A 26,416-nucleotide genomic window follows, 5' to 3' on the forward strand; every position below is an offset into this window, starting at 1 on the left:
ATTGATGTGGTCTGGCTAGTACCAATTCCAGTCGAGTTCTCCTGTTACTAGCTCCTCCCTCGTGTTCTAGACGCTACTGTAGGTTCCTGGGGTGTAAGCTAATGGGGGTGAGGGGTGGGGAATGAGGCAGTCCACAAATAACCACGTTAATGCCAGGTAGCGAAAAGTGTTTTGGAGTGTCAGGGTTAAGCAGAAGAGTGGAATTGAGTGATTTAAAGATTTTATGAGGTCGCTATTGTCAAGAGAGGACTCTGAGAGGCTACTGCAGGAAGTACTGGTCCGAGAGAACTGAGATTTTAGCTTGGTCTAGAGTGTAGCTGTGGATTTGGAAAGTATTGAAAGGATTTAGTGTACTTCAGCGGCCCAGCGAACACAACTTGTTGAAGGATGTATGTGGTGAATGACGGAAGAAATTTAGGTTATCTTCTAGGTTTGGGGCTTGAGAAGCAGGTGATATGTAAAACGAGGAAAAGGTTGGGATGGGGCCAGTGAAATAGTGAAAATAAGTATTTAGTGGCACCAGATAAACAGAAGATAGTGGACAATAAATGTTCATTTTTCTGCCCCTTTCTAAATGTAGAGAACATTTGCTTTCTCTTAGTATATTGTAAATCTCTATGACTTCAAGTATGGAAGTCTTTTCACCAGCCCAAATAAGTTCAACAAATATTTCAACTGATTTGCTCCAGGGAGAAGCGACCTAGACAGGATCCCACCACTCAAGACACCTCAGCCTTCTACTCACCTCCTCCCCCAACCCCAGCTTTCCTTATAAAAATGGCTCCCTTTTCTCTTTCCTCTGCCCTGCGCTTAAGGTATATTCCCACCCTCTCTCCCATCCTCCCTTAATCTTCTCAACCATCTGAAGAAGATGGACAACGTTTTCTCTCTACTTCCCAGTTCTCCCTATTACCTGGAATTTGATAAATTAATTTGCTCAAGGTGCACGTAACTGGATAGTAGTGTCCCAAAGCTGCAGTTCATTCTTCCATTGTTCCGGTTATCCCCACAGAATATAGATCAGTGGTTCTTAGCCTTTTGCTGGGTCACAGATTCCTTTGAAAATTTAATAAATGTTATAAAATTTCCAGGGGGGAAATGTGCAGATACAAGAATTTAGATAGGGTTGCACGGGGCTCCACACTTTTATGAATTATCCCTCTTAGCAAACTTGCCCATTCTTGAATTCTGAGCTGGGGGTACGTCTGGGTTATAATTCCTTGCTATGTTGTCTAAATAGATGCCTTCTTCTGCAGATTCGATTGAAAGTTAAACATCAGAGGAATGGACTTCATAAACAAAAACTGTGGCCCCCAGTTCTACAAGAATCAAGCCATTTGCTACTGCAGTACCCAACAACAGTGCACCCTGAGGGGAATTCAGGATGCAGAAAAAACAATATGCTGTGCTTTGGAGCCTGGCCCTGGATAGTTAAGATGCATATCTAAGGAATAATTTCACTGAACTCAGATGCTTGCATCCGCTCATACATAGAGATGTCTGTTCTTTGTGATTAGCAGTAACCTTTTGATATTGGCCTAGCTATTTTGTTCCAGCCAAAAAACTCATATACATCCTGTCTCCTCCCTTACCTCTTGAGACCAGCTCTTCAGAGCTGAGAGGGGGTTTTTCTATGCTATGTTCCTCAGTAAGGTCCTTGAATAAAAGTTAAAACTTCCATGTTGGTGTTTTCCTCACCAAAAGCGTTTCTCCTGGAACAATGTACCACACAAACACACACATGTACGTCGTGCACCACTAGCACAGAAAGCGCATCAGTTCAATAGGAAAAGTGACAGAAATTTGCTCAAGTATGATCATACCAGATTTCTATTTTGCACGAACTACATTTCTCACTGGGCTCAAACGTATGCCCATGTCTTCCTTTGTAAAGAAATGTCAACCTTATGTTCCCCTACTTGCCTAGTCCCATTTTCCTCCCCACCTCATTTCCACTCACCCTTAAAGGGAGTCTTATCTAGTCTATGCAAACACTATGCAAAAAAACAAACTGTCCCACGCAAGGAGCCACCGCATCCAATGCTGGGAACCGGACCCTGCAGACACCTCTGAGTAGCTACTTGAAGATGGGGGGCTGGTTTCTCCCCTCTTTTCTTCCTTATCCTGCACCTAACTGTCTCCCAAACTTCTTCCCTCCGCCAACTCAGCCTTCTTCAGCAAGTACTTTGTGTAACATTACAAGTCCGTAATGGGGGTTGGTGTGCCTCAGGCACTGAGGCGAGGAAACAGTGGGAAAATGCGGCAAGGCAGCAAGCCTGGGGCGCCTGTCGAGAGAGACACGCTCCCCGACGCCCCAAGGGGGCTACAGATCGGAATTTGGAATCGGAATGCGGACGCTGGAACATCTCTCGTAGCAACCTCCTTAGCTGGCCCGCCGAAAACACGGAAAGTGGATTTCCTCGCCGCTCCCTCCCGGAAACTCCCCGGGGCGCTCGCGGCCACTCGCACGGAGCATGTGCGGGCGGCCTCGCGCATGCGCCGCAGAGGTCCGGGTCGGTTTCTGTTGCGGAACCCGCGGCGTCTCCTAGCGCCCCCGGAACTCTCCGTCGCGGGGCCGGCCTCCTTCAGCTCGGGCGGCCTGCTCGTCGTCTCCGAGCCTCCCCCCCGTCCCTCCTTCCCTGTCTTCCGCCCCGCGGCTCGGCCGCCCTTTCCCCGAGACAGCCGTCATGAGCGCCAGGCTGCCGGCGCCGTGTCCCCCTCGGTGGTGGTTGCTGCTGTCGCTGCTTCTGCTGGGGGCGGCCCCGGGCCCGCGTCGGGGCGCCGCTTTCTACCTGCCTGGCCTGGCGCCCGTCAACTTCTGCGAGGACGAGAAGAAGAGCGACGAGTGCAAGGTGGGCGCGGCCCGGCGGACAACACCCGCCTCACCCTGCCCTGGGGGGAGCCGGGGTCCGAGGCGAAGGGGGCGTAGCCGCCGTGGGCCCGGGGTTGCGGTCGGGGTCCCCCGCTCAGCAGTGCGGGGCCGTGGGTCGGAGGCGGGTCCGGAAGGGCCTCGGTGCGCGGCGGGGGTGGGTTGTGGAGGATTCGGTGGGCCTCGGCGCGTCTCAGGTCCGGCGGGACCAGGTTGAGCGAGCAGGAGTGAGTGAACCGGGGACGGTGTGCTGCGCGCGGCGGAGAGCTGCGTGCGGGTCGGCGAGCGCTCCACGGGTAAGAGGGTGTGTTCGCGCCGAGGAAGGGGCCCCCGCTAGGTCTTGCAGGAACTCTTTCATCTCCTGCCTTCCTAAATTTTCTACTTTTCTGGAACCCTGGTCGGTTATGAGGTCTTGTGCTTTCTAGGACTTGGGGGTGGGGTGTAAATTTTTAACCTCACGATTAGGAGTCGCTTCCTTATTTGTGGAGTTTTTACACCCAGAACCGTGTGAATTGCATTTAATAAAGAGTTGCTGTGATGGCTGAGACCGTTCACGTCTTAACCTTTTAAGTGTTAAAAAAAAAAAAGTTTTTAGTATGCAAAAAATATATATATATATGTAAGATCCCACTGTTCAGTTCTCTAAGACGGTTTTGAACACTTTAAAGGAGCCGGCGACAGGAGAAGGCGACGTTTTCTTCTTAGGGCAGACCTTGAAAACTTTGTGATCTCTTAACGACCTTAAACCCAAGGCTTTCAGTTTAACTACTTTGTAAAAGAGACATAAGTAACCTGCTTTTCGGCGTAGGGCAGGACAGTATACCTACGCAATTATTTTAGATGGCTAAAACTGACCCTTTGGGGCGCGAGAAAAGTCTTTGAAACCGTTAATAATTTTAACAATTCAAATAGTCGTTCAGCAGACTTTTACAATCTATAAATAGGTTTATTTACTAAGTTTAAATTTTTTAAGCTGGTGTTAATTTTATTGCTACTAGCTTTACTATAGTTGTGAATTTTGAGCTTATTTTAGGGCACTAAAGCTGTTAAATTTTTCATGGCATTTTACAGTTTCTGTTTAAAAAACTGGATCTCTAAAAATATCTAAAGATCTTTAAATTTCACACAGGTTAACAGCGCTTCAGTACTGTAACTCTGGTACCTTGCAGTGCAAGACGCTTTCACTCTGAGAGTTCTGACTGAAAAACAAAACAAAGCAGTGCTTCCAAGTGGAAGAGAGAGCTAGTCTCACAAGCACACTGGTTTTTCCGTTAAATATTGTAGTAACTAGCCTTTAAAACTTGTTTGGTCTTTAAACTTAACAGCAATTGTGTATTGTATAACTAGTGCCTGTAGAGACAAAAATATACCTGCCTCCTAGGAAACTCAAAGGTCATAAATTTATGACATTATCAGAATGTGATGTTATAAAAGATGTATGTATGTCCAAAGTGCTCTGAAGCACAAAGGAGGAAACGTCTGTGGATTGGAGTCTTCAGGGAAAGCTGCAGTGAGGAAGTGACATTTGAGATGGACTTCAAACATGAGTATGAGTGAAATTTACAGGTGTTCTTCTGGTTAGGTAATTTTGTTTCCTCAACAGGTAGCTACTTTTAAAACTTTTAAAATAGTAAACTCTTGATTAATTTCAGGGAGTCCTTTTGGCCTTTTCATTCTCACAGATGCAGGAATAAAACAGGCAAGACAGATCATGTTTGATTTCTGAGATGTTTGGATTTCTTCTGTGTGGCCAGCTGCATTCACATCTTGTTCAGTGGTAGCAAATCTCAGACCAGTACAAAGATGTACTTGTAGCACTTTTTCCCTAAAATTTGACTAATTGGTTTAGGGAATTTAAAGTATACTTTAACATTTCTTCTCTTTGCCTCTCGAAGGAGAAAAACAATAAACAGTCTAAACTTTCTTTACATCAATCAGGGAATTAATAATTTTTTCTCATCATTCCACGTTTGTTAAGGAAGACAGTCTTCTGTAAACTCTCAGAAAAATGGAAAAAAACTTATTTTTAAAATTGGAACTGGAATTGTGACATGGGAATAATTATAAATGATTATTTATAATAATTTATACATACATTGAAATATATTAAAATTACAAATACTATAATAATTATTATAAATGATTATTTCCTGAAGATACTTTTCAGTTCAGTCGCTTAGTCGTGTCTGAGTCTTTGCAACCCCACGAACCGCAGCACTCCATGCCTCCCTGTCTATCACCAACTCCCAGAGTCTACCCAAACCCATGTACATTGAGTCGGTGATGCCATCCAACCATCTCATCCTATGTTGTCCCCTTCTCCTCTTGCCCTCAATCTTTCCCAGCATCAGGGTCTTTTCAAATGAGTCAGCTCTTCACATGAGGTGGCCAAAGTATTGGAGTTTCAGCTTCAAAATCAGTCCTACCAATGAACACCCAGGACTGATCTCCTTTAGGATGGACTGGTTGGATGTCCTTGCAGTCCAAGGGACTCTCAAGAGTCTTCTCCACACCACAGTTCAAAAGCATCAATTCTTTGGCGCTCAGCTTTCTTTATAGTCCAACTCTCACATCCATACATGACTACTGTACAAACCATAGTGTTGACTAGATGGACCTTTGTTGACAAAGTAATGTCTCTGCTTTTTAATATGCTGTCTAGATTGGTCATAGCTTTGCTTCCAAGAAGTAAGCATCTTGTAATTTGATGGCTGCAATCACTATCTGCAGTGATTTTAGGTTAGGAAATCAGGAGTTGGATTAACTGGGCAGGTCATTGATAACCATTTCCATCAGTTTTTTTTTTCCATCTGTAAAATAGAGATTGTCATATTTGCCTGTTAATATGGTGGTGGTGGTTTAGTCCCACCTAAGCTGTGTCCCAACTCTCTGCCCATGGGATTTCCCAGGCAAGAATCCTGGAGTGGATTGCCATTTTCTTCTCCAGGGGATCTTCCTGACCCAGGGATCGAACCTGGGTCTCCTGCATTGCAGACAGATTCTTTACCGGCTGAGCCAATACACGCTGCTTATAATGTATTCCCCTTGAAGGATATTTTGCCTTCACTAGAGAGAAAGTACAGTATTTATCATTATTGCAGTATTATACAATATTCATAGGTGTAGGGATGAATCAAGTTTATCTTCAGGGTAAGTGTAATTTATGGAGTATAATCTTTACATATCCTGTGAAGTCCATGTCCTGTATCTAGCTCACTATGTATACTGAGAGACAGTCTAAAGAACCCTGAGGATTCAGTTATTTTCTCCTCTCAAAATTATTTTATGTTCAGTTTACTGTCATAGAACCAGGAATCCAGTGACCATCAGATCCTATTCATGTTCTTCTAGCTTCTGGTCTATGATCTTCATTTGCCTTTTTAAGTAGTGTGACTGTATTCTGTGGCTTTGTGTGTGTGTGTGTGATTTTTTTTTTTTAGCTTGCTATCATTACATATACATTTGAGCATTAACATAGTGTACATTTTCATGAGGTTTTTATTAAATATATCGTATTTCATTGTGTTAGTATACTATGGTTTATTTCTTGCTTACAGGGCATTTAGATTGGTCCTGATTTTTCTCTACTATAAATAACATTGCTAGGATGCATTTAGCAGGAATTACTTGTGTATTCACAAATGACTTGGTCAAAGGCAAGAAACAATTTTATAGCCCTATTGAATATCACCAGGTTTTCTCCGAGAAAGATAGATTTGGTTTACAGTGCCTGTGTGCATGCTAGGTTGCTTAGTGTCCTACGCTCTGACCCCATGGGCTCTGTCCTTGGGATTCTCCCGGCAGTCATACTGCAGTGGTTGCCACGCCCTCCTCCAGGGGATCTTCCTGACCCAGGATTCAAACCTGCGTCTCTGTCTCCCACATTGGTGGGCGGGCAGTTTACCACTAGCACCACCTGGGAAGACTGTCACGAGCTAAATGACTCCCTCTGTCTCTGCATTTTATAGTTTTTATTTATAAGTTTAATAGCTTTGTCATGGTACCCAAAACTTTTTTTTAGTGCTGCATTACTTTTGCTGCTATTGAGGTTTCTCTTTTAATTTTTTTCTCTTATTTTGTTAGTTTTTGAAGCCACAGTATTAAACAATTAAACCATGGTATTCCTTTCCTCTAGCATTTTACTTTCTTAAACTCCGGGGATAATATGTTGACTACAATAAGTAGAATAAGCCCTGGTCAAGAGTGAATAAATAGATCTTCACAGGGTAAAATGTGCAGTTAGCTTTTGACTGAGTCTTAAGTGTACTGAGTGGCATTCTAATGGCTAATAGCTGAAGATTAGTGAGCAGTTCACCCTTGCTGCTTTTAACTTTCAAGCAATTATTTAATGGCTTGTGATGTTCTTAGATGAAAGATTAAGATTTTCTTTCCTGTCTAGTAAGGGGAAATGACCAAATGTACCCCCTAGTGGTTAAGAAAAAAAGTTTAAATTGAATTAGTTTAACAACTTTTTTAATTAAAATAAAAATCAGAACCTCACTTTTAAATTTCTTTTCTTGGTAGTTATTTTTATAAGCTTTTAATAAATTCTGTGTCTTATTTTGGGAGCAGTTGCATTTTATTGTAGAATTAGTCAAATTTAAGAAAACAGTTCTAAATGTTGTAATGAACAGATACAAGAATGAACATTCATTTACGTGTTTTAACTTGACCATAGAGACAGTTTGGAGATATCGAAATATTTAAAGAAAAAATATTATTTACACGTGTGTGTGCATGCTCAGTCACTTCATTCGAGTCCAACTCTTTGGACCCTATTGACTGTAGCCCGCCAGGCTATTTTGTCCATGGAATTCTCCAGGCAAGAATGCTGGAGTGGGTAGCCATTCTCTTCTCCAGCGGATCTTTCCAACCCAGGGATCAAACCCGCGTCTCCATTGCAGGCAGATTCTTTACTGTCTAAGCCATGAGGGAAACTCCTTTTTTTTTTTTTCTTTTTGCATGGAATTATTTTAAAGCTGTGGTTGTTCATTATAGTGGATGTGAGAGCTAGGATTAGGAAAGCAGACATGATTGATATAGATGAAATATGGTCCTACTGTCTCTGGTCTCCATAGAAGGAAGCCCTGCAAGAGGTGTGTTCTTGAACATCTGAAAACCGCAGCCATGTGCTGCACATGCAGACACACATAAGTTCTAGAAACTGGTCTGTGCTCTTTGGGCCTCGGAGCCCAGTTCTGGAAACCCCTGCTTGGACTCTAGCTTGTGGTTTGCTATCACCAGGCCCTCTTAGTCAGTGTTGAACTGTAGTTAATTGTAGCTCCCACGTATCTGCACTCTATGAGGCCGTTCTTTGTTGCCATGAAAATTGACTAAGTATCTATGAAAAGCTTTGTGGGAAACTGGTGAATGTATTTTTCTCTAAGAGAGTCCTTCTTACTCTCACCTTTCATTCCTATTTAGTGCCCTTTGCTAATAACAGTGATAGAGACTGCGGTTTGTATACTTTGTGTGTGCCAGGTATGTATTAACCTTAGTTGATCCTCAGAACAGTCCTGTGGCTTTTAGATGGGGACCCTGAAGGCTGGGTAGGATGCAGTGCCCTCTAGTCAGGACGAATCGAAGCTGCGGCTCCAGGAGTGTGTGAGTCCGCAGCCTGGGCTCTTCACGTTGGAATCGTGCTGGGTCTGCCGCCGAGCAGGCACCTCTTCTGCTGCCTCACCCTGCAGGTGCCCAGCTGCTGGTAATCCTGGACTTGCACAGTTGCTGCACATACAACAAAAAGCTCTCTACCTAGGTAATCAGTTTTTAACCAGTCACATTTTATGTCTGTTCCTTCCTTTGATACAGTCTAAGGTTGAGATTTTTGTTTTTTGATGGGGGAGTGGAGGAAGAACCTTAGAATCTAGGAGAGCAGCTTCTGGGCCCTGTTGGTGAGGTAACTCAGAAGTTGTGAATTCCAGCACGTCTGTTGGGATTTTTAAATTACATCCAAGTTAAGGTTTTCCTTCTGTAGACATTTTCCTACTGTGAACTTCTCCAGTATTAACATAGTTGAACCTTCCATAGTTTTCCTTTCCTATGGCTATACTTTGGCTTTCCCCACTGGCTCAGCAGGTAAAGAACCCACCTGCCGATGCAGGAGATGCAAGAGACAGGAGATCAATCCCTGGGTCAGGAAGATCCCCTGGCAAAGGAAATGGCAACCCACTCCAGTATTCTTGCCTGGGAAATCCCATGGACAGAGGAGCCTGGCAGGCTCTAGTCCATGGGGTCACAAGAGTCAGACATGACTTAGTGGGCGTGCACACACACCTTGGTATCTCAGATCTTTTTGTGACTAGTCACTTACATTGATCATTGTACAAAGTGACCTTTTTTTTGGCTGTGCTGAGTCTTCATTGCTGCGTCCAGGCTTTCTCTAGTGTGGTGAGCAGGACCTGCTCTCTGTAAACTGTGGCGCATGGGCTTCTCATTGCCACGGCTTCTCTTGCGGAGCACAGGCTCTAGGGCGAAGCGGGCCCGGTAGTTGTGTCACACAGGCTTCGTTGCGCCATGGCATGTGGAATCTTCCAGGACCAGGGATCGAACCTGTGTCCCCTGCATTGGCAGGCAGATTCTTAACCACTGGACCACCAGGGAAGTCCCCAAAGTCAAATTTCTTCCCTGAGATTTCTACCTTGAAAAACAATAGTAGGTGTAAGATGAGGCATATGTGAGGGCAGCTGTAAAAGCAGAATCAAAACAAAGGAACAAGGAAATGGGAAATGTGGTCCTACAGCAAGCTGTGCCTTGAAGCCATAAAGTAGGGTGTAGTTGTGACCAAGGAGAAGGAAATGGCAGCCCACTCCCGTGTCCTTGCCTAGAGAATCCCGTGGACAGAGGAGCCACGGGGTTCTCCAGGTGGGCTGCTGTCCATAGGGTCGCACAGAGTTGGACACGACTGAAGCGGCTTAGCAGGAGCAGTTGTGACCAAAGTTGGGGTCAGAGGTGGAATGGGCAGATGGGGACTAGAAATAAAATTGTACATTTGGGAGGAGGAGGATTTAGAAGGGAGATGATAGAACTCTTTATAAAAATATTTTCATAAAAGATTTCTTAGGGTGATATTGTAATCAGTCTTGCTTTGGATTTACAGTCTTGCTTAGGATTACTCTGTACCTTTCTTATGTTGTCACAACTTTTCATGCTCGTAATAACTCATCTTGGGACAGTCTGAAAGTGGGGATGTTGAAAGTAACCTTAAGACTCTTCAGAGTCACGTCAGATTTTGGAGTTGGCGGTCTTAATAAGGCAAATTTCCAGATGGAGATGCATTTAATTAACGTATGGATGCAAAATAAAGATGTTTAGAATGAAAAATGACCTTAAAGTTAATCAAGTACTGCTCTCTCATAGTGATTGCCATTTTAATAAAAAAGCAAACTAAATCCCACAGATTTAGAAAACTAAGTCTACCCAGTAGCTACCCCAGAATACATAAATAGCTTTGTCACTTTTTTCTTTTACTTCCTTCAATGAATGCCCTCTCTCCCCCACCTGGATTATAAATTCTTTAAAAGACAAAGCATTCATGCATTTTATATTATTATAGCATTCACAGTGTCTAATACAGGACATTATGGGCTTTGAATAAATGTGTTGATTGAATGAATTTCTCATGGTTTTTCAGGATTTGTCGTTGTAAGTGTTCTTAGGTTTTCACATACATTGCAAATTTTAGTATTTCCCCCTATTTATTACTTCTTTTGAAGTCATCTTTCCTGCTTCTGACATGTTTCCATACTAAATTTTACTCTTTCATCTTTATTTTTTATTGCTTTCATTTGGCTTCTGTCACTTCATAATATGACTGAAGTCGACTCTTATCTTTAAAGCCTTTTCTTTTTCCAACTTTTAACTGCAGAAATTTTCAAAATTCAAAAGAGTTGAAAGAATAATGATCAGTATATCCACCGCTTAGCCCTCTAGAACCAATGTTTGTTTAAATTTTCTTCTGTTTGTTTTATCTGTGTGTGCATTTAACATTTTTTAGAGACAAATGTCATGTTTGTAGCGTACTTTTGCCCTTCATGAAGCTACATACACTCACTGGCAGTCTTACTTCCTTTCTCCTTTCTTGCGATTTTTAGCATTTATCCTACTGTCATATTATGAAGATTTAGTAATACTATTTTTATGATACTTATAATACTTTTGAGATTCCTTGTTTGATTGTAACAGTCAGTATTTAAAATAGAGTGTTATAAATGTAGCATATTTACAAATATATTGCAAGTTGCTATATTCTGTGTAAAAAGATATCATTCATTTTAATTTACAATTCTTATTGTGCTTTTTTTTTTTTTAATTAAAAAAATATTCTTTTGTCATGCCCAGAACATGTGGGATCTTAATTCCTCCACCAGGCATCGAACTCTCACCCCCTGCCGTGGTCTTAACCACTGGGCTACAAGGGAAGTTCCCTTAGTATGTTTTAAATCAGATGTTTTAAATTTTCAAAATCTAACAACGTAAAAAAGGTAGAATGAGTGAAAGTGCTACAAAAATAGCCAAGACGAACTGAATATCCAAGATGTGTTTTGATTAGTTCACCAAATGACAGGGAAAGTTCCATAATTTAGTGGTGATATCAATGATGGACCAACTTTCCTATAAAAATAATTGTGGAAAAGTGTCAGAAGGAGAGAAGTAAAGGACTGAGAGCAACAGAAATTAAAAGTGGTAGCAGCAGTTCAGTTTACTTGCTTTTCTGAGCCAGCAGTCCAGGTTTTGAACTTTTTTCTTTGTCTTAAAGTAGAGCAAGTAATCCCTAGGTCATAAGGTTATTATGAGAGTTGTGCTTGATAATTATTACCTTCCCTTTACCTAGACTAATAGCCAAGAGGGGAGTAATGAATAGGCATAAACAGTAAATGAGAAGCCACTGTCCTTAGTATCCTTTAATGAGAGGGAGATGGGACAGCCTCTCCCAAAAACCCTCAAAGTTATCCTGATAGGTATTCAGATTGAAGAAGGTCCAGTTTCTCTTAAACAATAGATAGTAATAGCTATCTTTAGCTTATAGTTAAGCATTTATTGTTATAGTTTAGTCACTAAGTCATGTCCAACTCTTTTGTGACCCCACGGACTCTAGCCTACTGTCCATGGGATTTCCCAGGCAAGAATACTGGCCTGGGTTGTTATTCCCTTCTCGAGGGGATCTTCCTCACCCAGGGATTGAACCCCTATCTCCTGAATTGGCTGGCAAGTTCTTTGCTGCTGAGCCACCAGGGCCCCCAGTTAGACATTTAACTTATTAGTTACTGTGTGACAACTATGAACCTGTATTGTGTTCTTTTTTATTATTACATCATTCATTCTTCACATTCAGAATTACTTGCCCATGAGCACATGTGTATTAACAATAGACCTAGGATTTGAAATGAATCCAGAAGTCTAACTCTGTTCTTCCTCCAAACTGAAGTTTTGTTCTCTATTTGTATGTTGTGTGTTAGTTTTTGTTTTTAGATGAAAGATTTGTGGGGAGGATTTTTTTTTTTTTTTTTTTTTTGCTGTTTTGGAAAATCTTGTGGACAGCCCTCCACAAATTGTAGACATCCTTGTAAATCACAAACCAAAAATGAAGTATGCTTCTTAGGTGATGTTAACATTTTTGTTATTAGGAGTAGAATTCGAAGCTACTTTACCAGATCAGGAGAAGCTGATAGGTAAATTTAATGGGATGTTGATACTAGACAAAATGCCGAGTATGAGATGGATAAAAACTAGTAATGTACAACTAAGAAAATAGTGAGGGGGAGAGTGTGTGAGTCTTTGGGCTCTGGCCTGAAATGGAGTAAGTGTGGTAATAATCAGTTTAATTGATGCTAAATTTTATAAACAGAAGACTGGCAGGATGTCTAGAAGAGAAATTTTTCTGGCTTCTGGAGTTTGATTCAGAGACTTAAAGTAGACTTAGAGGAAGCCAGTGAATTTGATTTCTAAAGTTGTGACAAAGTAGTTTTTATTAAAGGTTAAACTGGAATTTAAAGTGTTGTGGGTTTCCTAAAGGCGAGTTAAGTAGGGAGTAAACCATCAGTTCAGTTCAGTTCACTCAGTTGTATCCGATTCTTTGCAACCCCATGGACTGCAGTACGCCAGGTCTTCCTGTCCGTCACCAACTCCCGGAGTGAACTCAAACTTTTGTCCATTGAGTCAGTAATGCCATCCAACCATCTTATCTTCTGTCATCCCCTTCTCCTTCCACCTTCGATCTTTCCCTGCTGCTGCTAAGTCGCTTCACTCGTGACCGACTCTGTGCAACCCCATAGATGGCAGCCCACCAGGCTCCTCCGTCCCTGGGATTCTCTAGGCAAGAACACTGGAGTGGGTTGCCATTTCCTTCTCCAGTGCGTGAAGTTGCTCAGTCGTGTCCAACTCTTAGCGACCCCATGGACTGCAGCCCACCAGGCTCCTCCATCCATGGGATTTTCCAGGCAAGAGTACTGGAGTGGGTTGCCATTGCGATCTTTCCCAGTATCAGTCTTTTCAAATGAGTCAGTTCTTCGAATCAGGTGGCCAAAGTATTGGAGTTTCAGCTTCAGCATCAGTCCTTCCAGTGAATATTCAGGACTGATTTCCTTTAGGATAGACTGGTTGGATCTCCTTGTAGTCCAAGGGACTCACAAGAGTCTTCTCCAACAGCACAGTTCAAAAGCATCAATTCTTTGGCGCTCAGCTTTCTTTATAGTCCAACTCTCGCATCCATACATGACCACTGGAAAAACCATAGCTTTGACTAGATGGACCTTTGTTGGAAAAGTAATGTCTCTGCTTTTTAATATGCTGTCTAGGTTGGTCATAACTTTCCTTTCAAGGAGTAAGCATTTTTTAATTTCATGGCTGCAGTCACCATCCGCAGTGATTTTGGAGCCCAAAAAAAGAAAGTCTGTCACTGTTTCCACTGTTTCCCCATCTATTTCCCATGAAGTGATGGGACCAGATGCCATGATCTTAGTTTTCTGAATGTTGAGTTTAAAGCCAACTTTTTCACTCTTCTCTTTCACTTTCATCAAGAGGCTTTTTAGTTCCTCTTCACTTTCTGCCATAAGGGTGGTGTCATCTGCATATCTGAGGTTATTGATATTTCTCCTGGCAATCTTGATTCCAGCTTGTGCTTCTTCCAGCCCAGCCTTTCTCATGATGTACTCTGCATATAAGTTAAATAAGCAGGGTGACAACATACAGCCTTGATGGACTCCTTTTCCTATTTGGAAAGCAGTCTGTTGTTCCATGTCTAGTTCTAACTGTTGCTTCCTGACCTACATACAGAGTTCTCAAGAGTCAGGTCAGGTGGTCTGGTATTCCTATCTCTTTAAGAATTTTCCAGTTTGATGTGATCCACACAGTCAAAGGCTTTGGCATAGTCAATAAAGCAGAAATAGATGTTTTTCTGGAACTCTTGTGTTTTCGATGATCCACCGGGTGTTGGCAATTTGATCTCTGGTTCCTCTGCCTTTTCTAAATCCAGCTTGAATATCTGCAAGTTTACGGTTCACGTATTGTTGAAGCCTGGCTTGGAGAATAAATCACGGGGAATGGTAAAAGTGGAGACAGACTTCCAGAAGTATCTGAGGCTAATTTGGATCTTAAATTTAGCAAAAAGAAAGATGTGAAATGTTTTAATTTACTAGTAATATTAAGCTCTTGTAGTAATAAAAAGCCACTGGGAATATACTTCCAGAAGCTCTCTTAAAGTTATATGAAACAAAGAGTAGTAAATTTGGTCATGGGTAAGTTAAGAAAGTATATTTGAAGGAAAAGAGTTAAAAAGTATTTCTTTGAGGTGATGAGCTCTAAACTATCAGTTATAAAACTTAAAAAAGAGATGAAGAGTGTCATTGAAGAATTTATGCTTTTGGCCAGAAAGGCTAATGAAAAGTAACAGTGCCATCCTACACATGAAACTTTGATGTCTGTGTCTTGAATTCTGCCTGTAATTCTCAATGGTACACCTTTTAAGAAAGATATGAGAGTAGGGCAGGATCCTGTGAAAAGCAGCTGGCATGATCAAGGAGATATGACAATTCAGAAGATTAAGACCTTTCCATTTTGAAAGATTAAGACTCAAAGGAGAGATGAGAGAAGTCAGAAAATGAGAATAGGGTTTTCCTTCAGTCTTATAATCCTACAGCCAGGAGATGTACCATGAAACTTCAGAGAGAACATCATAGACTAGGAAAATATCTTGCCTCATCCATTAAGTGGAAATGCAAGAAACTTTTACTCTAAATTTATATGCTCTTCAACAGTGTCCTAATTTTTTTTTTAATGGCATCAGTTCTCTGAACCTTTTGCCCTGTTTTGGGTTTCCAAAGATGGACATTGAAAGAACATTGAAAACTACCTGGAAAACAGAGCTCGGGGATGAACTCTAGGAGTCTAGTCAGCTTGCTTTCTGTTTTGTAGGGTCCTGATCTAAGAATTGTGTTTACAGTTTTAAGTGATTAGAAAAAAATTTTAAAAAGAGTAATACTTAGAGATGAGTGAAAATTACATGAAAATCACATTTCAGTGCCCGTAAATAGTTTTTCTGGACTGCAGCCAGGCTAATTCACTTCTGTAATGTTTGTGCCTGCTTTTGCACTACGATCGCAGAGACTGTCCAGAAAAGCCTAAAATATTTACTCTCTGGCTCTTTGGGGGAAAAAACTTGCCAGCCTCTGGGATAGACTAACATTTGAGGTATTTTTCCAGGTAAAGTTTGTCATGACTAAAGTAAAATATGAAGTGTTTGAAAAGGCTATATAAAGGGTACTAAGCAACATTCAATTTTTTTTCCATTACCATGCTGTCCTATATATAAGCCATTAGTCTCCTGTGACCTCTTAAATGTAAAATTAAATAAAAATTTAAATTCAGATCTTCAGCTGTACTGACCACATTTCAGGTGACCGATGGTCTCGTGTGACTGGTAGCGACTGAATTTGACAGTGCAGATAAGGCTGTTTTCATCATTGCTTAAAGTCTCTTGGACATTGCTGCATGATAATACTTACATAGTACTCTGTGACAGGCTCTGTTCTTGAATCTTCTCAGAAACCACTTGCAGCAGAGATTATTATTACCTCCATTCTACAAATGAAAAAACCAGGGCCCTGGAAGTAAAACAGCTTGTCCAGGATCCATAGCTAGTGAATGTCAGAGTCAGGATTTAAACCCAGGCAGCCTGGCTTCAGAGTCTGTGCTTTTAATCACTTTGTACTGAACAAGGTCAAGAGTAAGGAGTGTACTTAATCGTAGCACAAGGAAGTTAGCTTCTGTGATGAAAATGTGGCTCTGGGGATTCTGAGACTCAAAACATAAAAAGTTGTATAGAATATAGTAGCTACATTCCTTCCTGGAAAGAAATGTAAAGATGTGAACTGGATTAACTTTTTGGGAGCTTTTATTTTTCATAAGATAATATTAAGTAGATGTTTGGATTCTGGTGTATCTTCATAGCAGTGTTGACCCCCTTATAATTAGTGAAAATTATTTTGGCAGAGTAAGCTGTCACCTGGGGAATTTGCCTTCAAAACAGTTACAAATATTTATTTGTGATAATTACTCAAACAATCTGTAAGGTTAAATATTATGCCCTAATTGTCTTCTTAGCCAAAATGACCAGTGATACATTCTTGAATATTTTATACAAGGAGACAGTTAAACTTTCTCTGTGTTTGAGACAGTGTTGCCATCGAGTTGTCATTTTATTTGAGTACGGTTTTAGGGGGTTTATGTGCTACTATTTCAGTACTGTGTACAGAGGCTGATGTCTTCCATTGTAGATCATGAATACTGGAAGAGCATTTTAGTGGGTGAGCCGTGTAGTTTGGGCATTCCGTATTCTAAGTATCATTACATTTATTTGGTTTTTTTAATATAACAGATTCATGGCACTTCATGTATTAGGCACTGTTTGACATACTTTATAAATGTTAACTCATTTAATCCTTACACCTCTGTGAGATAAATAACTACTATGCCCATTTTGTAGATAAAGAAACTGAAGCACCCATGAGTAAACTGTGATGTTAAATAATCTAACCAAGGATAAATAGTGGAGCCTGGAATCTGAACCCAGGCACAGAGGCCCCAGAGGTCTGCTCTTGCCCGCTGTTTTGGTGTTTTTCCAATGATAGTGTATTATTAGTTTTTGTACATTGAACATCTCGTCTCACTTTTGGGGTTTTGACAGGTATAGAGGACTGCTGACAGCGCTAGTAAATGAGATCAAAATGGGAGATGTGGCTTTATGCACTTGCAGGTAGCCTCGTGGTCAGAGTCCAGAGGCAGCCATAGTGATCTGACCCTATAAAATACAGGTAAACAGCTCCTATTTGTTTGTTTTTGGTTAGCACCAAAAGTACTTCAGGGCACAAATTACTTACTGACATTTTCAGCTGAAGAATTCTGTCCTGAGTAGCAGTGAGCCACTATTGGGAGGGGGTAGGTGGGGTTCTATGGACCTTCAGATATGCCTTGAAGAAATTCAGGGAGCTTCAGTAGGCAGGCATGGCCTTAAGTTAGCCCAGGTTTCCTAGGACGTTCATTCAGCTTTGCTCTCTCTGCTCTGTTGTTGAACTTTATTTGGTCTTCATGAGTTTCTTCTCTGTTACTACCTTTGTAGTTAGCATTCTCAAGTTGATCCTTTAAAGCTGTCCTCCAAAGCGAAACCATGTTGTCATTGTCCATCTGCTGTTTGCTTAAGAGCATGAGATTGTATTTCTAGGATAGTTGATCCGGAAATGTCTTACCTACCTGGCATTTCTTTTTATTTCTTTAATAGTCCGATGATGTTTAATAGCTAATTTTCTATCAGTAGGCATACTGTGATATGTGTCTAGTTTTTTAGTGGATAAGTCTGCAATATACATTCTTATTTATGGTCTCTTGTGCATGGATGATTTTATTTCTAGGGGGTAAGTTCTCATAAGTAGGATTGCTGGGTGGAAGATTTTATGTATCAATATTTTGCTTTTCAAAAGGCTGTAACCACTTCAAATTTCAAAGAACCACAGGTATTATATATAGCTTTTGCAGTTTTTTGGCCCAAGTTTAGTACTATCTCAGTTACAAATGTGTCTCAAATTCATATCTCCAGATTTTTAAAAATAAATGCCATGACTGTTTATCCTCCTACACTTAGATATCTCAAAGGCACTTCAAACAAAACATATCTAAAGGCCAACTCTTGATCTCTTCCCCCAAACCTAATCCTCTTCCGGTGTCCTTTTTTTTAAACTTGTCCAAATCAGAAACTTGGACAAGTAATTCGTCTCTGGTCTTTAAACTTAAGACATCTTTAAACTCTTATCTTTACTGTCTCTCTCTCTCTGTCTCACACACACACAAACACACAACAATCAAAGTCCTGTCAAATTTATTTTCAGAGTATTTCTTGGCTGCATCCATTTCTCTTTTTCTTCCTGCTAACAACATTTTTTTCAATGCTTGAATGCTGTGAGAATGTTTTTTTTTAATTGTTTAAAAATGATCTTTGCTACAGAACGAAATACTGAACATGAAAATCAGATTTAAAAAAAAACCCAGAATCTATATAGATGTGGTGAATGATTTATTTTAAATGTCTTATTACATTTGTTAGAAATTTTTAGAACTTAAAGAGCATTTAGAAAATATTGGAGACATTTGCAGCTGAAAACTAGTCAGTCAGTTCAGTCACTCAGTCATGTCCAACTCTTTGCGACCCCGTGGACTAAAACATGCTTCCCTGTCCATCACCAACTCCCAGAGCTTGCTTAAACTCATGTCCATCAAGTTGGTGATGCCATCCAACCATCTCATCCTCTGTTGTCCCCTTCTCTTCCTGCCTTCAATCTTTTCCAGGATCAGGGTCTTTTTTAATGAGGCAGTCCTTCGCATCGGGTGGCCAAAGTATTGGAGCTTCAGCATCAGTCTGTCCAATGAATATTCAGGACTGATTTTCTTTAGGATTGACTGGTTTGATCCCCTTGCAGTCCAAGGGACTCTCAAGAGTCTTCTCCAACACCAGAGTTCAAAAGCATCAGTTCTTTGGTGCTCAGAATTATTTTGTTGTAATTTAAATGCATATAAATCTACTCAGTGCATGGATTTATAAGAGAACTCTTTAAAGTGAGTTGGATATCGTAAAATTTCACATTTCAAAAGTCAAATTCCTTTTCAGTTCTAGGCATGACCTAAGTTTTGGTCTCTAGTTGCTTATATTCTCATTCTGTATTTTCTCATTTTCAGGCTGAAATAGAACTATTTGTGAACAGGCTTGACTCAGTGGAATCTGTTCTTCCTTATGAATATACAGCGTAAGTTTCTCGGCTTGGTTTTCATACGAAATTTTGTGACTCATCAGGATTTTGTGCATTTAGAACTTTACTTTCTCCACAGTTAGTGGTAAGTTTACACACATTTTAAAAAGGTACAGGGCCTGAAAACATTTTTAAAGGGGGTATTCTATATTTCTAAGGTAGGTTTAAAACATGGGATGTGATCTCTTGATGTTGCTTTGCAACACCAACTGAAACTATGGACCATGGGTTTCCTTTTTTCCTTTTTTACCTGATTGGACAAATAGCTATTTTGTTTAATTTTTTTGATTATTAAAAAACCCACATCGTTTTAAACAAAATCCTTGTGTCCCACATAATCAGTCCCCAGGAAAAACTGCTTTGTTGTCTGCCCCCTGCATTTTTTTTCTCTTCATATTCTAATATATCTGACACATTTTTGTTTTAAATAAATGTAGGTTTATATACTTTATTTGCACCTTGTTTTTCTCACTGAATCTGTTGTAGACATCTTTTCTGTATTAATACACAGCTGCCTCAGTCTTTTTAGTAGCTGTTTATTATCCCTTTTTAGAGATCGTGTGGAGTCTGTTTATGCTTTGTTTCACTAATTCTCTGTTTATGAACATTTCATTATTTCCATTTTGGGGATATTATAAAAAATTCTGCATAAATAGACTTTTTTAAAAAATTTGAGCACTGTATACCATATTGGGTGTAAAATACAGTTTCTAAATTTTTGTTGGCTTCTAAATTTATGCATTAAGTTTTGAAAAAAAATGTTTACTGTAGAAAAATACACAAAAAATTTAAGATGATCCTATAAGAATTAGTAATCTTAAAACATGTATAAGAGGAGGATACAGAGTTCATGAGCGAATGGACCACCATTTATGTAACTGTTGGAGACTTTTTTCCTAGTTTTTGTTAAGTAAACAAATCTCTCTCCTTAAATCTTTGTGAATATTCTTGGGAAAACTCAGTGGATCTCTTATATCCAGTAGATGGAAAATCTTCATTAGGGGACTTCCTAGCTCTAGTTTTTATCACTCAAGATTCATCTTCCTCTTACGGCTCTAACTAGTCTGTAGTCATTGTGCTGGTCTCAACCGCAGTGAACACAGTACTGCCCTTTAATGTTCTATAGCAGGGCTGAAATTTGGCTGTAATGTTCAAACAAATCTGATCAGTAATATCAGGAAATTATAGAGAAAAGCTTGTAGCTGACTGGTCATGGCTTCTGCATGATTCTTGTTTTCTCAGACGGTCTGTCTGGCCACGCTTTTCATGTTGGCCGTCGTATCAGGATGAGACAGATAAATTTGACACATGTAAATTTGATACATCTTGAAAGGTCATTAAGTGAATATCTGAATATTAGAAAGATAACAAAGGGAGATAAATTATGCAGAATTCCCCTGAAGAATAGGATGTAAATAATTTTATCATTGGAATGAATAACAATAGATTGTACTGTGTCAGTTTTTTAAATTCTATAATTTATATCTTAATAAAAGTATTATTTGAAAATCAAAGTGTTATAAGGCATAATTTTCTGATTTTTGTTTTGTTTTGAGGAGATGTGGTACGTGGAACTTGGGGTAGGAATATAGTTCTTACTCATCCACTAGAGCTGCTGGAGTGATAGTACCTAATCTGTCCTCTAGGTTGGTTAGGGGTTTGATCATTGCTTCCTTTTTTGCTTAAAACCTTAAATATTCTTGTCTGCAGGTTTGATTTTTGCCAAGCATCAGAAGGAAAACGGCCGTCTGAAAATCTGGGTCAGGTATTATTTGGGGAAAGAATTGAACCATCACCATATAAGGTTTGTATATAGTGTTACATAAATGTCATTTAGTTGGATCTTTCCCCCTCCCCTCCTTACAGAAAAGCCTGTGGTAACTTAGCTAAGAAGGAATTCGTTTCTCTTTTGCATCCAGAAATAACTTCTTCACAGTTTAGAAAGATCCTTCCCCTTTCACAATATGTCGTGAGTAAGTTTGTCCTAAGAAACATTCCTCCAGTCAGTATTGTCAATGGTAAGAGTGCCCAGACCTCCCCCCCATCCACCCCCTGGCTCACTTTGCAGAGGGATCCAGAACCCCGCTTCCAGTCACGATTCTCCATACTACCCCCCTCTTTGGGAACAGTATTCCTAGATTTTCCCCGTTAGCACTTAGAGCACTGCTTCAGCTTTCCCATTAGCTTGTGGGGAAGCAAACTGTTCTATTTTGACCAGTGAAAGTATATTTTGGGTACATCTTTGATGCATTTTTAGGACTTCAGTTAAACCAAGCTGTAAGGACAATATAAGGTATTCTCTTCAGTGTTTGTACTTCATCATCATCCAGAATTAGTCTGCCTTTTAAATCTATTATCTTTTAAGCCTATTATCATTCTGAATTCACAGTCCCCTGTTCAGTTTATATATATATCTGCTCTCCTGCTGCACAAAGTATAATGGAGCTCTTTTAGAAAAATTAAACTCATTTATGATAATAATATATCACCATATACAAAGCTAAATGGTACAAAGACTATAAAATGAAAAGTAAGTTTCTCTCCTCTCTTCTGCCCTGTTCCACATCACAGTTTCTTATTAACCTTTCCTGAAATTTTCCATTTTTGCGAGCACATATAAATAGAATTAAATGTGTGTATTTATGTTTTAAAATACTGTTCTGCACTGTGCATTTTTCTTTAACTTTCTGCTTGGGCGTCTGTGCATGCTGAGCACACTCATGTTACTGGCTGTACCTTGACCCTGGGTTTTAATCCCCCAGCCTCACAGCTTCCTCTCTTGGTGTCCCATCCTTCTTTCCATGATTAGCTTCCTTCCTTGTTTGCTCACTGAGCACCACCATCCATCTCCCTTGGCACTTACTACATTGAGCATCTGTCCAGCAAATCCTCATGCCTAGATTAGTCCCACTAGCCTCTCACCCCAACACTGTGTCTCCACCATGCAGCACTGAGAGGAACACATATAATTGTACAAGTTTACTTCACTGCAAGGTGATAGTTTTCAACCATAAGCATGTCATCTTAAAATATTTTGAGGTTTTCTACTGTAAAGATGCCAGAAATTTAAAATTTTTTCAGACAGATTTGAAGGCCTGATGAGATGAAGTCACTAGGAAAGAAGGAACTCAGAATATATGGACATGAGTGATAGTGAATGGGGCAGGCGTACTAACTGTGTGACATTTCCCTGCTGTGGTATGTTGAGACTACTTTGGGAATTGTCGCATTCTTCTTATAGCAGAGTGGTTTTATGTAAATTGTATAACTGCCTGAAAATCCTCCCTTAGTCTCTCAGCCCCATCTTTCTGTTTATATGCCTTGACCTTGGGAAATGATGGAAGGCAGGAAGAGCACTAGTAAGTAACACCGTCAGTGAACTTGAAGGGCAGCCAGAGTCTCTGACAGTAAACGGTAGAATATTCAGATCTACAGAGTTTTGTCCCCTTTGGTGCAGACTTTAAAGGCAGATTACTTCTTTACTAGGATTCTACTCAGGGTTCTTTGTATATAAAGACTGTGCCTTGCTTATGCAAAAAATCCTTCTTTTAGGCCTAATACTTTTCAGGTTTAATTTTGTCTTAGGAGTTGAGGTAAAATAGAAGAACAGAAGGAGCATTTTAAAATGGAGAAAGAATACGCACCTAACATTTTCTATGAGTTTTCTAGAATTTTTTAGGATCAAGATTTGTGCTAAAACAGATTTTTTCTTAAAGAGACAGAGCAGGTATTTCTTAAGATTAAGGCATAGGTTAACAGAAACACAGACTAAAATATCAGCTGTTTCCCCCCAGGCCAACCATAAATGTATTGACATATTTTTCAGTATTGATTTCAGTACTGATTCTTTATCCTTTATTTTCAAAGAATTTTGCCTTATTTGAGATCTGTAGTGAGAGCAGTGGTAACAGGCAGCAACAGAACAAACCCCAAACTTGCTTTGCCGTCTCTTATGTACGACTTCTGTTGAGATCAGGAAGAAACAGTGCAGGATATCGTATGCATTAGGTGAAGCTGGAGCTACCTATCATAGGATCAGAAAGTCTCACATCCAGCCACTCGCATTCACTCAGTTAACACAACTGCTGATGCCTTTCACATGCCGGGCACTGTGTTAGGTATGAACAAGAGAGAAATCTCTGTCCTTGTAGATCTTGTGTTCTGATGGGGAGAAGGAAACAAAATGAATTGCTGAAATACATAGCGTGCCTGTTGCTGATGAAAGAACTGTTGAAGATGAATCAGGGAAGAAGGTGGATGGAGAATTTGCAGTTTTAAATAGGCCAGAGAAAGTCTCACCTGAGAATGTGACATTTGAGCAGAAGACTTGAAACAAGTTAAGGGAGTGAACCCTGTGACTACCTGGGGGTGGGGTGAAGAAAGCAGCAAAAGCAGAGTCCTAAAAACTTGGAAATAGATTTGTTAAATTAAGACCTAAGTAGTAAAGTAAGTGGTAAAGTAAGCCTATATGATATACTATGTTGTGAATAATACGTGTGTATGTGTTCATGCTCTCAAATAAGTCCTCGACCCCAAAGTTGGAGGACTCCTTACTTAGTTTTTAAACTTTGTTTTAAAAAATTGTCAATTTTTGTTTGAACTTCGTTATTCATGACATCTTGAAAATTGACAGTCTTTTCAGTTGTGAGTAAAAAGAATCACATTTATACTGATTCTCGATAGCCAGATTTGGCTTTTTCTTGTGTCATCACAGTCTGTTATTCACTGCTGAACCTCCCATCTACCTGGTGCATAGGAGGCACTTAACAAATATCCACTGAATGAATATACAGACATAAAAACTTGTCTGTTGATTACTTGAAAGCCGCAGGAGACATTACTATGGAGAGACAGGTGTTGTTTTGTTCTCCATGTGGGTTTTTTCCTGAGGACTCATTTACATTAGAAAAGTCGGTTAGTTGGAATTATCAAAGATAAAAACTTATTATCAAAAGAAATATTGATGACTTAGGTTTTTAGAGAAACAGTAAGATTGAAATTTAAATGTGATTGAGCTATGAGGAACTTTTATGTTTATTATCAATATTAATGCTCTTAATTTAATGAGAATGTTTTGCTTTTACTCTCTGTTATAGGTGTGAAGGACCTGGGTATTTTAATTTGCTTTCCACTTTATTTTTAATACAGTTTACATTTAAGAAGGAGGAGACATGTAAGCTTGTTTGTACAAAAACCTACCATACAGAGAAAGCTGAAGATAAACAAAAGTTAGAATTCTTGAAAAAAAGCATGTTACTCAATTATCAGCATCACTGGTAAGACATGGAAATTTGGGATTTGGGGCTTTTTCCTATCACAGAAGAAGATTCTGTTTCATTGAATGTGTAAATTACTCCATTGACTAAAATGTAGCACATTTATTGCCAGAGGATTACTGAGGTTGACAGCTAAAAGTGTCGTCGGGTGAACTGTGCTCAGATTATTATGCTCTCTGCTACTTGTTTTGGCACATAGACCTGGTACCTAGAGCACTTCTTTTATTCATGTGTAGTTTAAAGGAGCGTATTTATGCTTGGGGAAAGGAACTGAATCAAACTGGTAGAAAAATACATAATTTTATACTTGTGGACCATGAAAAAGACCATAGGGGGGAAAATTTAACTTTCATTTGATTTTTGAGAAATAGCATCTATTTCAAATAAAAATCCTTGTGTTTTGTGTAATGTTTTTTATTTTATAAGCATGATGTAACATTAACAAGATAAGCATTTAAAACTTTTTTCCTTCCCACATACTATTTACCTACCATACAATATTCAAACAGTATTAAAAAAGAGTCAAAAATGCAGCTTTTCAAGGATAACCAGTTGTTGTTCTTCTGGATAATTTTTCAGCAAATGCCTATATTCTGTGGTCTACATGGTTTACATATGTTTTCCTTTTCCGTAAAGTATATGGTACTGGAGGTGGTGAACAGGATACTGTCTTGAACGTCAGTCCTGTCACTGTCTCAGATTGAGCCCTTTGCCCTCGCTCATTTTCAGTTTGGACATGACCTGATCCCGTGACTTCAATAGGGTGGTTGGGACCTCTCATTCCCTCTTGCCTCCTGGGTTCCTCCCCATCCTCTCTTCCATACACATAGAGCAAAGAAGTCCTGGAGAGGAGCAACCCAGGGTCCCATGCTATTCACCAACTAGTCTGTGATTAGGGGATTTACTCTGATTAGCCAGACCTGGGTAGAACACACCTGAACCACATAGAAATGAGTTTCCCATAGCAGGGCTCCGTTACAAGGAGGGAAACTTGCCCGTTACACCATATCAGCTTCTTTCTCATCTGACCCTCAGTACAAACGGCAGTTTGAAAGGCCCCTCCATCTCCTCATTTCTTTGGTTTCTGGTAAGCCAAGAGCATTTTTCCTCTAAGCTACTGTTAGACCACTGCATAATTGCTGAGTTAATGTAACTTGGGATACCTTTCTTACTTACAAGTAATTGAAAAGTTTCCCTTGGTGTTTTTGCTTTCTGGATAAATTGTTCTTTCCAGCCTACAGAATCATATTTAAGGCTCAGATTTGCCCCTGTCATCTCCATTTTCTCTGACAGTTGATCATTTGTTGAATGAATGAAAGAATGACTCTTAATGGCGTATGGATGATTTTTTAGCTGTCTCCTTTACCCTCGGTTCTTAAAATACTGTTAGTCTTGCTCCTAAAGATAACAGAAGCAGTTCTTCCTTTGTAGCTTCCTGATAATAAAGTACTTAGAAATATTTTCAACTTATTTATGATGCAATGAACATAGGTACTGTTTTGATACCAGTATGCTTAATAATAAGAATAAATAATGTAAAATAGTTGCAAATTTAAACTATTCTTCTTAAAAAAAATAAACTGGAAAAGTACTGGTGAACAGTGATTTTTGTTGTTAAGTCAGAAAAGTTTATGATTTCAAGTCTGAATCCATTAACAAAAAAATCTAAGCCATATCACAGATATACAGTCTGGTAAATCTAGGCAATGGGGTTTAGTCCTTAACATTATACATTTGGAAAATATTGATTCATATTGATGAATTCATGTGAAACATTAGTTGAGTATATTTCTGTCCTTAACTTCAGAGTTTTTTTACTGTGTAATTTGATTTTAAGCACAGGTAACAGAGTTGACAGAGATAAAACATCATGAGCCTTTAGAAATATGAAAGATGGATGGTAAAGTGTTCTCTACTGCTCTCAGCTTCTTTTATCCTGCTCCCTAGGAGCAGCACTGTTTATTCCTCATGTATGTCTC

The 26,416-nt window shown here is 39.8% G+C and overlaps 1 protein-coding gene across 1 annotated transcript in view; it reads left to right on the plus strand.

Annotated features, from left to right (window-relative positions):
- The first annotated feature begins 2,519 nt into the window (after positions 1-2,519).
- Positions 2,520-26,416, plus strand: part of TM9SF2 (transmembrane 9 superfamily member 2) — a 50,215-nt gene continuing 26,318 nt past the window's right edge. The window contains exons 1-4 of the mRNA XM_052649944.1: positions 2,520-2,852; positions 19,091-19,158; positions 20,872-20,965; positions 24,310-24,437. Of these exons, the coding sequence (XP_052505904.1) occupies positions 2,688-2,852; positions 19,091-19,158; positions 20,872-20,965; positions 24,310-24,437 (455 nt within the window). The 5' untranslated portion in view covers positions 2,520-2,687. The remainder of the gene's footprint in view (positions 2,853-19,090; positions 19,159-20,871; positions 20,966-24,309; positions 24,438-26,416) is intronic.

The sequence above is a fragment of the Budorcas taxicolor genome, chromosome 12, assembly GCF_023091745.1.
Source record: "Budorcas taxicolor isolate Tak-1 chromosome 12, Takin1.1, whole genome shotgun sequence".
Classification (NCBI taxonomy): Eukaryota; Metazoa; Chordata; class Mammalia; order Artiodactyla; family Bovidae; genus Budorcas; species Budorcas taxicolor.